The sequence below is a fragment of the Salvelinus alpinus genome, chromosome 7 (assembly GCF_045679555.1).
Source record: "Salvelinus alpinus chromosome 7, SLU_Salpinus.1, whole genome shotgun sequence".
Classification (NCBI taxonomy): Eukaryota; Metazoa; Chordata; class Actinopteri; order Salmoniformes; family Salmonidae; genus Salvelinus; species Salvelinus alpinus.
This window is the reverse complement of record NC_092092.1, coordinates 36039354-36056594: the sequence shown is the minus strand read 5'-3', so window position 1 is coordinate 36056594 and position 17241 is coordinate 36039354. Positions and strand designations below refer to the sequence as shown.

At 40.5% G+C, this 17241-nt stretch overlaps 1 protein-coding gene across 1 annotated transcript; it reads left to right on the top strand.

Moving 5' to 3' along the window:
* Positions 1 to 8984: 8984 nt before the first annotated feature.
* LOC139580923 (protein phosphatase 1 regulatory subunit 3C-B-like) lies at positions 8985 to 12581 on the top strand. Its single transcript, XM_071410072.1, has 2 exons — positions 8985 to 9124; positions 9983 to 12581. The coding sequence occupies exons 1-2, from the start codon at positions 9111 to 9113 to the stop codon at positions 10926 to 10928; spliced, it is 960 nt and encodes a 319-aa protein (XP_071266173.1). The 5' UTR covers positions 8985 to 9110; the 3' UTR covers positions 10929 to 12581.
* The last annotated feature ends 4660 nt before the right edge of the window (positions 12582 to 17241 follow it).

Below are 17241 nucleotides of genomic sequence, written 5' to 3'. Positions count from 1 at the left end.
TCCATAACCTACAATGCAAATAACTGTACAGAGCATTCGGAAAGTATTCAGACCCCTTCCCTTTTTCCACATTTTGTTGCTTACAGCCTTATTCTAAAATGGATTACATTTCTTTTTTTCTCATCAATCTACACACAATACCCCACAATGACAAAGCGAAAACAGTATATATATATTTTTTGCAAATTCATAAAAAATATAAAACAGAAATACCTTATTTACATAAGTATTCAAACCCTTTGCTATGAGACTCGACATTGAGCTCAGGTGCATCCTGTTTCCATTGATCATCCTTGAGATGTATCTACATCTTGTTTGGAGTCCACCTGTAGTAAATTCAATTGATTGAACATGATTTGTCTATATAAGGTCCCACAGTTGACAGTGCATGTCAGAGCAAAAACCAAGTCATGAGGTCGAAATAATTGTCAGTAGAGCTCCGAGACAGGATTGGGTCAGGGCACAGATCTAGGGAAGGGTAAAAACAATTTCTGCAGCATTGAAGGTCCCTATGAATTCCGTGGCCTCCATCATTCTTAAATGAAAGAAGTTTGAAACCACCAGGACTCTCCCTAGAGCTGGCCACCCGGCCAAACTGAGCAATCGGGGGAGAAGGGCCTTGGTCAGGCATGTGACCAAGAACCCGATGGTCACTCTGACAGAGCTCCAGAGTTCCTCTCTAGACATGGGAGAAACTTCCAGAAGGATAACCATCTCTGCAGCACTCCACCAATCAGGCCTTTATGGTAGAGTTGCTAGACGGAAGCCATTCCTCAGTAAAGGCACATGACAGCCCGCTTGGAGTTTGCCAAAAGGCGCCTAAAGGACTCTCAGACCATGAGAAAGATTCTCTGGTCTGATGAAACCAAGATTGAAATCTTTGGCCTGAATGCCAAGCGTCACATCTGGAGGAAAACCAGGCGCAATCCCTATGTGAAGCATGGTGGTGGCAGCATCATGATGTCTTTGAGACTAGTCAGGATCGAGGAAAAGATGAACGGAGCAAAGTACAGAGAGATCCTTGATGAAAACCTGCTCCAGAGCGCCCAGGACCTCAGACTGGGGGTGAAGGTTCCCCTTCCAACAAGACATCGACCCTAAGCACACAGCTAAGACAATGCAGGAGTTGCTTCAGGACAAGTCTCTGATTGTCCCTGAGGGGCCCAGCCAGAGCCCAGATTTGAACCCGATCGAACATCTCTGGAGAGACCTGAAAAAAGCTGTGCAGTGACGCTCCCTATCCAACCTGACAGAGCTTGAGAGGATCTGTGGAGAAGAATAGGAGAAACTCTGTTGTGGAAATTACCACTAAGGACTCCAAGTCAAAGTTAGATGAACAAATCTTTATTATCACGTCCGACGAGGTTACAACAAACTTAATACTCAAAATACAAGTCTGTCAGAAGCTCTGAAGGAGTGCTTCCTTTTCAGTACTCTTTATACACATGCACAAACTAGGCATCTCTGCTCTCAGGGTGCAATGGGTTCCCCGAGTGGCGCAGCGGTCTAAGGGATTGCATCTTAGTGTTAGAGGTGTCAGTACAGACATCCTGGTTCGATTCCAGGCTGTATCACAACTGGCTGTGATTGGGAGTCCCATGGGGCGGCGTACAATTGGTCCAGCGTCGTCCGTGATTGTCCGGTGTAGGCCATCATTGTAAATCAGAATTTGTTCTTAACTGACTTGTCTAGTTAAATAAAAAAATAAAAAAATAAGCTGATCATGACCTTGCAAACATAGTTTCTAAGCATTGGGCCAAAGTAACAATGTGTTCCCTTTCTGTTCTCCTTCAATCAGTTCCCTCCCTGAGAGCAAAGTCACAGAACATCCTAACACAATAATCATGAAACAACACGCCACAGGTAGTCACGCATTTGCAGAGACAGAGGTCACAAACATTTCCACTACACTCCCTCCTTTTATCACTATATGTGATTTAAAACAAACAACATCTTAATACATTCAGTCTATCAACAGGAGTGTATTTAGTAAATACTGATTCTTACATACAATAGGCATAACAATAGGGAAAAATCCAACTTCATATTTGATCATTTTTCCATTATCCTTTCCATTATAAGGTTGCTGTGGTTTAACAACCTAACTTAAAACCTCCAGGTACTTCGTCAAACATAGATACTAAGTCATTCTTGCATATTATCATCCATTATAGAGGGAAACGGGAGTTCCTGGAGAGACAGCAAGTTATCAGTATAACCTTCTTTAGTAGCATTGAACATGATAGCCTTGATGGCCTGACAACAAGAAAGCAAAATGATAAAAAACATTAAACATGTACTTCCTTTCACAAGTACCCCTTGACCAGCCAATAAGTAGGCAAGTGCCTCCCTGTTTTGCAGGGCCCCCTTGCGGAGTGCTTTTACTTCTTCATTCAGAGCAACCAATGCTTCTCTAGTAGCATTTCCCATTGGTGAGTGTACATTTTACGTTTATTTAAATGTCGCCAACAAAACAAGAAACAAAGAAATGACCGTGAAGCTAAACAGGGCTAAGTGCCACTAACAAAGATAACTACCCACAAATGCGAAAGGAAAAAAAAGCTGCCTAAGTATGATTCCCAATCAGAGACAACGATAGACAGTTGTCCATGATTGAGAACCATACCCGGCCAACACATAGAAATACAAAAACATAGAAATCAGAACATAGAATGCCCACCCCAAATCACACCCTGACCAAACCAAAATAGAGACATAAAAAGGCTCTCTAAGGTCAGGGCGTGACACTGCCTTATTTTCCTTTGCTGATTACATTTTGCGCCCTTAACTTTTTTAAATAACAAAAGAAGGCTTGTCTGCTGCTAGCTATGTAAAAACAAATCTCTCATCTTCAGTACTGCCTTGGTTTTGAAGGGAGAGGTGGGGCGTCTTGCGCTGAGCTAATAATATGAAACTCCTGCAAAATCATGAAAGCCCATTGGCTAATCAGGATTGACATACCTTGGGAACTAAAACGTTGTGGTGAATACCAATGCAATTTCGAAACCAATGCATGCAATTTCAATTATTTTCTCCAGTTTATAACAAAAAATAAACTGGCAAACGTCCAGTCAAGGCTTAGCATGCCACGCAAAGTGGCTTGCAAAGTCACAGAACATCCTAACACAATAATCAGGAAACAACAGCTAGTAGCTAGTAGTCACACATTTGCAGAGACACAGAGGACACAAGAATGTCCACTACAACTCCCCAAATACAGGTGTGCCAAGCTTGTAGCGTCATACCCAAGAAAACTCGAGGCTGTAATCGCTGCCAAAGGTGCTTCAACAAAGTACCGAGTAAAAGGTCTGAATACTTATATAAATGTGCTATTTCCATTTTTTTTTTATTAATGTGCAAAAATGTCAAAACATTTGTTTTTGCTTTGTCATTATGAGGTCATGTGTGTAGATTGATGAGGGGAAAAAACATTTTAGAATAAGACTGTAAGGTAACAAAATGTGGAAAAAGTGAAGAGGGTCTGAATACTTTCCGAATGCACTGTATATGCACTACATATTGGCTTATAGATAAAAAACAATTATTTGTGCCGATGTAAAAGTGGTGTTGGGAGTACTCAGTAGGGTCTTCATGGGGCACCGTTTTTTCTATCGTTGCCAATGTAATGGGCGGAGTAAAAGGCCAGCAACACTCTGTATTATTCGGTGCCTCATGAAATGACACCATATATAGATTCTACAGATCCAGAGTACTCCCAATGCCACTTTTACTTTTGCACATGGAGTTGTTTTTATAAAAATCAACATGTAATTTATAGGTCTACAGTCTTTTGCATTGGGACCACTGAAATGGGTGGACTAAAAAGTGCTGCTGGATATGTAGAACTCAGTCCCTCAAGAAATAACACCATATATAGGTTCTACAGACCCTACTGAGTAATCCCAATCCCACTTTTACATCTCCACAAATAATCATTTTTTCTATATAAACCAATATTTAATTAATGTGCAGTGTATTGCATTGCAGTGCATGGAGTGGGTGGAGTAAGGAGTCACCAGCACACTGTATTACACCCGTTGCCCAGCACAGTAGAGCAATTTACGTTTTGTAGACTTTATTGAGTAATTCCAATTACACATATTGTATTTTATTAAAACTGTATTTCTTTACCCTACACAATAGCTTTCAACATTCCAGTATTGGTGTAAACTTTCGAAAGAAATGCTGGTATAAATTATATAATATTAAAAAATCATCCTTTTTTTGAAGGCAGTTGCAATGCTGTGAAAAACAATTGTACAGAACGAGAGTTTAAAAATAATCGGTGTTTCCAAATTCTATCATGTCTTTGTAGGGGGACTCTTATTTGGAGAATAAAAAAAATCCGTGATCGTGCCGCTAGCATAATGCTGCCAGGAGAACGGTTATAAAAAAAAACGAGGTATTTTCACCCATCACGTGATGAGATGCTTAAAATCCAGTCGTGCTGCTGTGCTGAGCATCGCCTCTGGTTGTGACTCCTTTTTGTAATCAAACCACTTATGAAGCATTATGCACTGACTGGAAATCGATTTATCTATGAAATAAAGGTCACACTTAAAAAATATAATTTCATTATTATGAGGAAGAATATGATCATCTAATTGTCTCTCCACTGCAGTCTTCTCTTCTTCATTTGTCACGGAATAGTGTTTATTGTCACATTTTTGCAGTAGCAGGCCTATATGCCTGTTATATTCATACCACCTATACAACCCTACAGAAAATGCTCAAAATATTTTTATACTTCAGGAGGAAAATAATATGGGAAAGAATTTGATGCAATGTTATTATCAAGTTATTATCCCATATTGTCTAATTAATATAATATAAGTCTATGCTAGTTTTATGGTATGCTGGGCTTGCTCTTGCCACATATCTCACCTCTTGTATCTGTCCAATGGCTTACCACCAGTTTTCACAATTCCATTTTTTTTAAGTGAGTTTGACCTTGAATTTTCTGTGTAAATACTGGTGTATTCGCTCCACTTCAAGTGGTCTGGACAACTGAGCAGTGTCCGATTTATCACAGATCAGATAGCCAGTTGTGCCATCCCAAAACCTGCACATGAAATGTATAATGTGTTCTCTATGATAAATATTTAAGGAGGATAATTCAACCCTTCAACCAACCATATTCTGTATGTGCTATTTTCATTTTCTGATTACTATTTTGTATCTTATTGTAAATTCACTGAGATGGAAATGTATTGTAATGTTGTCTATTTATAGTCTGTATGTAATATCAAGACTCTGGACTGTTCATATTGACTATACAACTAGAAATATACCACATCATCCAACATTTTCCAAAATGGAATTATATACAGTAACCGTCAAAGGTTTGGACACACCTACTCATTCAAGGGTTTTTCTTTATTTTTACTATTTTCTACATTGTAGAATAAAACTATGAAATGTCATATGGAATCATGTAGTAAACAAAAATACAAAGATTATGCAAAGCTGTCATCAAGGCAAAAAGGGTGGATACTTGGAAGAATCTCAAATCTCAAATGTATTTAGATTTTTTCAACAGTTGTTTGGTTACTACATGATTCCATATGTATTACAATGTAGAAAATAGTCAAAAATAAGGAAAAACCCTGGAATGAGTAGGTGTGTCCAAACTTTTGACTGGTACTGTAGTTCTTTGGTTGAAGGGTTCCATTTTCAACACAAAAAAATCAAATGAAATTGATGATATGAAGTTACTTCTATTGCCAATGACCTATGTAACTACAGTCTGGTGAGGACAAGGCAAACACACCTGAACTTCGTGTGCTAAAAATACTTCTCAGTAGCTGCCGGCCCCTGTTTCTGGCCCTCTATTCATATCAGCACCCCCTATAGGCTGTTGGGAGAGTACTTAAATGTGGGATGATCTGAATGTGGGAAGGACTCCATGTTCTATGATGTCATTTCATATGGTAGTGTGAATCATCAGTTTATCGGTTGATACTGTATATGAACCAAATAAGCCACATTCAAAAAGATACCCACAAATAGCTCAGTAGACTATACTTATCAAAAGTTGTGGTACATGTCTACATAGGACCAATCACCTAGTTTGTTGGCCCTATACAGTATGGATTATATCATGATATTTTTAAAGGGACGAGTGTGCATTTTGGCTGCATTTCAAAAATATGTCCCTACTCCCTAAGAATAATTTCTGTCATTTTCCACTGGGTGTCTCTAAATCTGAAAAAATGCATTTTTCTACTCAGTTGGGTTGTTAGGCAGAATGCCAGATTAAACACTGTGGAGTGAACCCTTCAGGTAGGCCTGCCATCTGACCTTACCAATCCAGAATTCCTAACAATTCATTGTTGTGATATGGGTACTCTACCACTTGCAGGGATATCAGCCAGGAAAGCATTTTGACCTGAATAAAGTTTTAACTACATATCTTGGTCAATCATTCAAACCACATCCAAATGCTAGAGGAAATATCCAATACAAGAATAGAAAAGATTTTGTTACAAATAGAAATAACCGCTTAATAGCATAACTATAACAGAAGTTTGCAGTGTTTTCTTGGGCCAGTGCCTCAAGTATAAGGAACTATAAAGATTTGGATCTGAAGGCATTCCCACACAGTATTGTTCGTTTTGCCCCAGGAAACGTATTATTAATGCTGACTCATTTGAAATTCCAATTACAGTACGGTGGAAGAAAAAGCAGGTGAAGTCTGCCCTTTTAAAGGATATTGAATCACGTGAAACTAAGCCTCAATGGGTCCTGATATAAAGAAAGCAACAGGCACACTATTATGGTTATTTTAGGCTGCTGCTGCAATTTCAACCTTACTTAGATACTGTATTTAGAGAGTCACTTACACTATCTCTGTGTGTCACTAGTATGTTTTCCAGTTACTCAGGAAGTTACTGTATAACAGTGAGCATGCATTCTCCAGATATGCAGACCGTCATTAAACTTAACTTCCTGTTATGCAAAAACCAACGAATGTGCAAGAGCTTCTGACTGTGACCGCTAGACCTACAGTACAGTACACTGAACCAGGGAAGCGCACACAGTACTTGGCTTCAAGCCACATGGTTGCTATGAGAAAATAGGTTGCGTTCAGAAACGTTTTTAGACAGACTACTGTGTGAGACACCTTTTTGCCTTTACCAAGTTTATATAAACCATATCTAGATTGGATTGTTTTAGTATTTGCTTTTACATTCGGGGATATAAAATCAAATCAAATCAAATGTATTTATAAAGCCCTTCTTACATCAGCTGATATATCAAAGTGCTGTACAGAAACCCAGCCTAAAACCCCAAACCGCAAGCAATGCAGGTGAAGAAGGACGGTGGCAAGGAAAAACTCCCTAGAAAGGCCAAAACCTAGGAAGAAACCTAGAGAGGAACCAGGCTATTAGGAGTGGCCAGTCCTCTTCTGGCTGTGCCGGGTGGAGATTATAACAGAACATGGTCAAGATGTTCAAATGTTCATAAATGACCAGCATGGTCAAATAATAGTAATCACAGTGAACAGGTCAGCGTTCCATAGCCGCAGGCAGAACAGTTGAAACTGAAGCAGCAGCACGGCCAGGTGGACTGGGGACAACAAGGAGTCATCATGCCAGGTAGTCCTGAGGCATGGTCCTAGGGCTCAGGTCCTCCGAGAGAGAGAAAGAAAGAAAGAGAGAAAGAGAGAATTAGAGAGAGCATACTTAAATTCACACAGGACACCGGACAAGAAAGGAGAAATACTCTAGCCCCCCGACACATAAACTACTGCATCATAAATACTGGAGGCTGAGACAGGAGGGGTCAGGAGACACTGTGGCCCCATCTGATGATACCCCCGGACAGGGCCAAACAGGCAGGATATAACCCCACCCACTTTGCCAAAGCACAGCCCCCACACCACTAGAGGGATATCTTCAAACCACCAACTTACCATCCTGAGACAAGGCCGAGTATATATAATAATAATATTATTGTGAAAGTAGATCATCCATTTACACAGTTATAACTCAAGTCAGTTATGGAACGGAAATTCTTTAAATATTCCTACTGCAATGATGTAAGAGTCATGTATAGCACCTTATCTCCCCATAGAGACAAGAGCGGAATCTCAGTCACGTCTGAGTAATAAGGCTTCTGATGGTGGACATTTCACTTGACACCCTCTCTTACACTGCCCTCTCCATGGCCTCTCTTCTGTCTACCACATTCATGATAGCGGTGAGACCACTCCTCCAGCTCTTCACAAGCTAAAAAGAGTTACAGTAATCTGCACCGCTCTAAAGGCAGCAGAGACAAATATAAACAGTTTCCCCAGGACGCTTCAGTGCAGAAGTTGTCCTCGCTAGCATGGCACCTAGCAGATGATCATACCCCTATGATGAACTGATACTCTGCTCAGACAAGTTCAAATAGATTTGCTGTGTCAGTGTGGAGGTATTTCAAAGCTTACAGCTGCCTGAGATCTCAAAGAAATGTCTCCCAGCCCAGGCTCCCACTTTGGCATAGTTATATTTAGATTACAATCCCCTAGTTTTCCAACTAGAGGTAGTTAGACCTGGAATTTCACAAATAGGCTAATGGAATGGTACAAAATGCCTCAGGTCTATCTTCAAAATATGAGATATGGTATTATAGATGTCTATAATGTATAGACTACAAACTATGCGTAATTGACATGCACATATTTAGTTGCTAAACATAAAAACAACCAGTAGAGGTCTATTATGACTAAAAATCGAATTATTCTCCTCCACTCCCCATCCTGCAACGTAACCCGAACCGACTAGACATTTCAGCACCTCGGGTAGGACGGTAGACGCGCAACGCTGAGCTGGTCGCTGATTGCGCGAGCGCTCGGCGTTTGGCTTTTCCATTGGCTATCATCCGGGGTTAATTTGAAGCAGTATGCGAATCGTCCGGATGTACAGATGGAGACTGGAGAGTGCCTGAGCCATTGTCAGTACAGCTGGACTGCAGAGGTGAAGTGGGCGTGCCACGCAGCATTCAGGATTCTCAACCTTCATTGGAATGGCAAAATAAAAAAAGAACACAATTCTGTTCTTATGAAGTTAGTCCGTTTATTCATCAGCAACATTTAAAGTTTTTGGCTGTTTCAACGCTTCCCAATGAATTGCACAAGGTAAGCTCACAGTGCGTCAAATATGAAGCGCTTCGATGGAACTACTGTCATTGGATGGGGCATGAATTTTGAACTGCGCAATTAATAAAAACGAAAAGTTTCTTAAATATAATCGTTTTTCAATCCCAGATGAGATTACATCTGTGGATGAAATATCATAAATTAACTCACTGACCAGTTTTCTTTTGCCTGTGTCACTTTTTATTACATTTTCATTGACTGGCCAGTATTGTTGCATACAGCTAGATAAAAGGTCACCTATTTATACCCAAGCCTACTGCCCCCATCATCTACATGAAAACTAAAAACCTATAGTCTATGTGGCACAGTCATTATCGTGTGAGCAAGGACTTGAAAGTTGGATAGCTGTTTATCTTCTGGACTTTTGTAAGCTATTGCTGAATATTTTCTGGAAAAGAATTAGGCCTATTTGAATTGTAAAAGTATGCAATATAGCTCCCTACATATGATTACTATAGCCTGCTATAAACTATTTTGAGTATTATTATCAGTGTAGATGTTCAAACTGTTCCAGGAACAAATGTATTGAATACTTTTACACATCTGTGTTGGATTAATTTAGATGACAGGTCTCTTTCAATTAATGTACCACATCAATCCCCAAAAGTAACGAAAGCATTTCTGCATGCAATATTACTACGGGAGTGTGGTTTGAGTATGCCTAAAATATTGTTACCTCTTACACAGCATAGCCTGTGTACAGACTTCTGACATGAGTTCTATTACTTTCTTTGACCACATCCTGCATGGGCTTTACTATTTTCAGTTTCACCTCAACATATAACAGTTTCACCTAGAACCTTGTTGTCCTCTTGGTGCGGTCTTCTTTTTCAACAGGGTCCTACACATGTTGAACAACAGGCCGATGCCAGGTCCAATCATGCCAGTAGATGTAGCCATGAGGATCTGCCTGGCAAGCTCTCCGCCCCTCCGCAGCTTCTTCAGCACGTACGAGGACTGCCGATCGCGAAACCTGGCCAACTGCTACAAACCACTGAGGCCGTGCATCAGCTCCAAGCAAGAGGTAGAGGCTTCCAGCCTGGGATGGAAGAGTCCCAAGGCCAACGGGAAGAAGCGGGTGGTTTTTGCCGATTCAAAAGGCATGTCCCTAACGGCCATCCACGTGTTCAAGGAGTTTGAGGAGGACCCACTGTCTGACCTGCAATTTGACCTGTCTGACCTGGCCAATGCCACCACCGGCCTGATGGTCTCCATGGAGAAAAGTTTTACTCTGGACTTCCCTCAGCCTGCTGCAGATTACCTTGACTTCAGGAACCGGCTTAAGAAGAACCAAGTGTGTCTGGAGAACTGCACACTCCAGGAGCGGTCACTCACTGGCACTGTGAAAGTCAGGAATGTAAGCTTTGAGAAATTGGTCTCCATACGGATAACGTTTGACTCATGGAAAACACACGCGGACGTTGCATGTACGTACCTGAACAATATGTACGGTTATTTGGACACTGACACCTTCGCTTTCACCGTCGACCTGTCAAGTTCTGTGCCCTCACAGGAGCGTGTAGAGTTCTGCATATGCTTCACTACCCAGGATCAGACGTACTGGGACAACAACGATGAGAAGAACTACAAGTTGCTCCACAACGACACAGACGCTGACCAGACCAGCAATCCCATCATCCTGACCACCGCACCAGTTGAGTTCAAGAGAGACTGCAAGACACCGGAGATGGAGTTTGACCAGTTCGGGAGCCCGAGGACATCCAGTGGATTCTTCCCTGAATGGCAGAGCCGGGGCGTAGAGACCACGGCCCCATACTGGTGACGCAACAACAGGGCCTTTATGAGAAATCCACAAGATGCTCTCATAACATCAACTCCATTTGAGTGACAGCAGAACATTTAACTGTGTGTTCGTATGAGAGTGCTGGCTGACCCGTCTCAACAATGAAGATATAACCACAATCTGAACCGTTAAGATGACTCACGCGTCAACAGTTGCGGTCCTTGTGGGGCCCTAGAATGGACATATTTGTTTTTGTCACTGCAGTGGAAAGGTTCAGAATGTGTTGTCTCTTCATGTTTGTGGGTGTATGTGAAGAAACAGAAATCTAGAAACAACCATTTGATCCTGTAACCACCTGTTGTTGTCACCCAGTTAACCCCCTAATCATTGTGTACCTGTACACAACATAAAGCATTGTGGTAAAATGCCATCATAGCCACACAAATATTATGATTTAAATTGCCTGGAATTAGTTACAAATTGCAAAGGGCATTAAAGGCTCAGATATAATAGTGTACTCAATTTTTGCTGTGAACTAAAGCATTTTATAGACCCTTGAAATGTGTTATATTATATTATGATTTGTCGTAACATAGATGCCTTCCTTTGTAATGTTACTTTGATTGTCCGTTAAGCAGTTTGTAATACAATGGCATTACTTCACCACCTATATACACAGTGAGTAAAGCTGATTTCAAAAACAGAAAGACCACTCCAAATTTGGGAGCCTGCACTTTAATTCATATCTTTAGCATTTAGGTTTAGCATTTTGTACATGGAGAGTTGTTTTGGTGAGTTTATATCAACATAATTAGCTTTACTTGCCCTATAATAGCTGAACCTATTCCTTGGTGTTAGATGTACGGTAAGCCACCAGAATATCACTATAATGTAAGTCACCCGAATGTTGCCAGACATTGTTGCCAGAGCACCCGACTTTGCACTGACCGAAATATGGCATGCCTTTAAAATGTGAGAATGTGAAAGAATAAGAAGTTGAAAGTGGAATAATTTAGGTACAACATAAAGTACTTCATATTGAAGTTGTCTAAAATGCCATGGTACCATTTGATTGAAGACTTTCAGGTGAAAAAACGAAAAGCAATACAGGTAAATATGCATGACGATACCCTGGCATATTATCAACACGGTGTGGGCCTAAATGGAGCACCTCCCTTTTTTCACTTACCATTTTTCCTACGTCCATTGTGTTTGTGAAAATCCTTCACATGCAAACACATTCAATGTGTCTCTTCCTAACCTGCTCTTCTATATGTTTGCTGCTACTGTACGAATGTGCTGTTCTATCGTCAATGTGGACCCATGCTATGTGAATTGTCTCCTATGGGAAAAAAAGGGGGATGAGAGTGAGGGCAGTGGGGATGTTATTTAAAGAATGTATGAGTAAGTAAGGGAAGTGCTTAAAAGGGAAATGAATGGAAAATAGGTCAGTGTTAGAGGGCTATGCTTGGGACTGAGGATTCAGAGTTTACCAGACAGTGGTAAACACTGTTAGCTACTTTGTTTCTGAAATGGAAATACGGCCGAATGTAAAGGGCTATGACACAAGCCGTGGTTTCTAACCGCCAGCATGATTTTTCTACTGCAAAGGAAGGTCTCTGTGTGTAAGAAATGGCTTACTGTTTTCTGTGTTCCTTTCAGAAATAAAGATCTAATGTTTATAGGGTGAAAGACTCCTGACTTTTCAATCTGGATTTTATGTATGAGATTATTATGTTGTCTAAGCAGTTTTATCCAGCTGGGATCACCGTATCTGCAATACCATTGTCTAAAGCTCAAGTACAACATTCTTAATGACATTTTGTGACTAAACAGGGTGCACGAATTATACAAGTGGTGTGACTCTTATTACAAAGTATATTTATACAGGGGTGACCCGTTCAAACAATCAAGCAATTGAGAGCAGACACAAACAGTCATCTGGTCATCTATGAACATTTTAACATCTAGGCCATGTTCTGTTATAATCTCCACCTGGCACAGCCAGAACCAGGCCAACCCTCAAAGCCTGGTTCCTCTCTAGGTTTCTTCCTAGGTTCCAGCCTTTCTAGGGAGTTTTTCCTAGCACCTGCATTGCTTGCTGTTTGGGGTTTTAGGCTGGGTTTCTGTACAGAACTTTGTGACATCAGCTGATGTAAGAAGGGCTTTATAAATACATTTGATTGATTGATTGATTGATTGATAGTAGGTCAGGGTCTGGTCCATTGTTGGTCCATATGTTTCCAGTGTCGCATGTGACGCACATCTCTCAGAAAGAGCAGAGAGCCTCACTTAAGAATGCTGAAGAGACAAATAGCTATGCAGGCAATGTTAACAGACGACCGTAGAGGACTGGGCAGATAGAGAGCATGTCTCATTGGCCAAGATTGATGAGCTGCCAGATGTATGAGCATAGACCAAACAGGTCAGTGCTATTATTAGATACAGAGAGCAGAGCAGACGATAACACAGACTGTGTGAGCATAATGATCGCTCTGCCTGCTAACCAGCACGTACAGCCATTTGCTGCAAAAGCTGTTTAGAAATGCAGTTTTCAGGATGTACTGACCCGGAAGAACTTGGCATGTTTGACTTTGCATTCAATCAGAGTGTAGAAGAGAGAGAATGACACAGAGACGAAGGGAAAGAAAACTTCTCCCGGATAGGTCGAGTGGGGAGTCTTCTGTGTTTACTGTTTGAACGTCAGAGTTGAATTGAGCGAGTCAGTGACTGTCAGGTTTAGATTGGTTAAAGCAAGGAGATAGATCCGATTGAGTAACTAAGAAGCATCGTCTTGATAGCATTCAGTGGTCTGTCCCCTAGCTGAGGCTTATCGCTTGTTTTTGGATTCGTCTTGTTCTGCTTCTTGACTGCCTGTCTGATACAGGGACAGATGGTCAGCGATTGAGCGTCAACGCACTCATCACATGCATGAATCGATCAGCACGTGAACAGCTGAACAAATATCACAAACCAAATAATACTATTTTCAGCTAGTTCAAATAAATTGTATCAATAGAGTACAAAAACATTGTTGGAATTGGCAGAGCCTACCCTGCAAATAATGGAACCCTGAAATGATATAATCGGCTTGTTAATAACGCAGGACACTTCAATAATATCATATGGATACGTAACATTTCACACATAAACTTACCAAGGCTATCACAAGTATGATGGACGTAGCCAGCTTTTGTGATTAATCAGACATGATCCATCTCTAGGTAGTCTGTCAACCTTCTCATAACTTGCTTATAATAATCTACTATAAGTAGAAATGGGGAAGATTTGCGGCAATCAAGCCATGTGTCCTTGTGCGTTGGTCAGGATCTCACCGCCTTTTCGAAGTCAAAAGGTCAAATACAGTACCTCAGATAGCAACTGTGGGCGCTACTAACTGTCCAGTCACTCTACGACTAGACATGTCATATTACTTACTCATTCACACCTGCCCTTTACACTGCCAATGCCTTACTCTAGCCAGCATCCCAAAATGGATCCTTTGCTATTAACACCTTGTGAATGAGCCCAATAGCCTGCCTGATGTGTGTTAACTTTGGTTACTCATCAGATAGAGTTGAATGAGTAGTTAGGGAATATAATGTTTCCAAAGACGTTATGGGGTTATAATGACAAATACATTTTAATTCCATTCAAATTCCATTCAAATTCCAGACACATGTCCCTTAAAGCCCAATTATATGGGGTTGTCAGTGGTTCACCAATAATAGAGAATCCACTACAGGTCAACTCAGTATTGACACGGTATCAGCTTGAACATTGAAGCCAAAGTAAAGATCGGTGTTTGTAATCAGGTTATTGGGAAACAGGATGTTTCATCATTGTTTACTGACAGAGTTTAGTCATTTTCATGTTGCTGGTTACAGTGAAAAGTATGTTATTTTGGCAGGGACAATATAATGGCCTGTCTCAATTAATTGTTACAGGATCAGCACATAAGACTGGATTCAGACTTGAAACATTGGTTTTGTCTTTCCAAGAAACTAAAGTTTCTTTGGTATTTACGGTAACATACTGTATTTTCTTTTTACAGTAACTTACAAGTAATCGGCTGCCAGTAAGTTACTGTAAAACAACATAATTTTTTAACAGTGTATGTATGTCCTTAATCTTTGGACATTTAAAAAAAAATGGACAACCCAATGACTGGACTCTGTCAACTGACGTTAATTGTATACTATTTCTGGTAGAGGTCAGAGAGGTCAAATGAAATAATCCATCTCTATGAACTTGAACTTCACCTCAAGTCCATGGAACTATAGTGATTAGTCAAATGTCAGTCGTGTGTAAACATATGATGTCTTTACAAGGGTAGGGTTTTCTGTTCTTTCACTTGGTCATGTAGTACACGTCCACACCTTGGAAAGAAACATATAAAACACTTGACCTCTCCTATGCTCTCTCTCCTTAGCATTTGGATTTACTTTGGAATTACTTCATGTGGTTTTGATACATGCTACTCTGATGTGAAAGCATTGGAGCTGTGATTTTCTAATGAGACATGGCATATTGGCAGACAAAGACATTATTCAAATTCCGGCCACTTTTTATTCATTATCAACTTGTCTATTGCAGAACGTTTGTAGAGTTGACACTTGTCTCTTAATTTGATACAGAGTTCTGATTTACAAAAATAGGTTGAAAATACATTGATTACATTGGTCTTTGGTTTGTTGGTCAATGGTAAACCCAGACAACATCTGACCCTGATGGACTACTCTCTTGTTTGTCTTCTACCTAGAGAAACTAGGGACATGAGTGGCTTGTTTAGAAGTACGTCTGAAGCTTGAATATACCTATAGGGCACAAAATAATGAGGGTGACTGACTGTTTTATATGTCAGACAGAATTCACTCGGGGGAAACAACGTCTAAAGAAGTCTTGCAAAACTCCAAGGAACCCCAAAATACCAGACACTACCCCATAGAAGCAAAACATGGCCTCTATAATGAATTCTAGTAACTCCTGATCAATCATCAAGTGTGTGTGTGTGTGATTGTCATGTCTATTACGTAATGGACCAACTTTGTTACTAGTGGGTGACATTGGGCAGGTTAGTGGGCCCCAACATCTCCAAGGTGTCTCTGTACTGTACATCATCGGAAGGGGTGGAAACTGAATATGTAACACATACTTTGTCCTAAAGTCACATGCTGTGACCAGATCATGTTAACATCCTCCTCTTATATGTTGTCCTGCCAAGCCCTCACATAGAATGTAATGACATCAAAGGGGGCAAGAGGTGACATCACTAGTGATTCATAGAGCACAGCACACAAATAATGAATGTGAGCTTTTTTCCACGCTTTCTTCTTAGTCTCCATTCCTTCCTTGCAAATTGACCCTATTCTTGGCGCATGCCTCAGCTGCCTGGCATGGTGGCAGAATAATCAAAATGTCAACCGTCACTCACACTAGCCAGGGTCCTGGACTGCAGAGTACGTAACTGCTCATAGTTGTACAGAGAAACATTGTTATACAAAAGCAAAAGGGTGAAGATACACTTTACATGCAGAGTTGGATATTATTTTATGCAGTTTACCATTAAATAGTATGTATGCTCGCCATTTGTATGCTCACATTGGACAGAGAAAGATGTCCCACGTTAATATAAAGATTTTGGCAATTTCTCTTCCTTGTACTTTGAAATCTTCTTTATTTCAAAGTATTAACTTTAAGTGTAGCCTATTTCCCATTACAATGTTCATAAAATAAAACTTAATATACTGAAAGTACAGAACTAACCAAACCTCTTCAACTCTCAAAAGGCTACATGACATCTGTCTGGTCTAGTGGTACCCTGGAATGTCGAAATCTCCTGAGGAAATAGAATGTAAACAAACAGTATGATGTAAACCATGCAGAAAGAGTCACGGAGCTCTTGAGCAAGAATGCATACTATTGCTTAAAAGGAATACAGGAGACAGAGGATAATTTAAGCATTACATGACCAAACATCAATAAGAAATCAATGATTTCAAACCGACATGCCATAAGCATTAACCCCCCTATAGTCGATGTCCGCGCATCCGCATAAATCTAATTAGCATAATACAAAAATCCCTATAATTTTTTTTTTTTTTAAGCTAGCGATATGTGTTTTTCGCATGGGCCGCATCCGCCGATGTCGGCCATCCGCATCTGCGGTGGAAGGTGACAGGGCTACAGCGATGTTTGTAAGACCAGGAGACATCCTGAAAATCGGTCTTCTCACGGAAACGTCTGTAGCGTCCGAACGGTTTGGCCTACTGTAAGAAATTGTATAAGATACTGGTAACTTGTTTTAACCACTTCTCAACATAAGCTATTCTTGGCACAACATGCACCCATC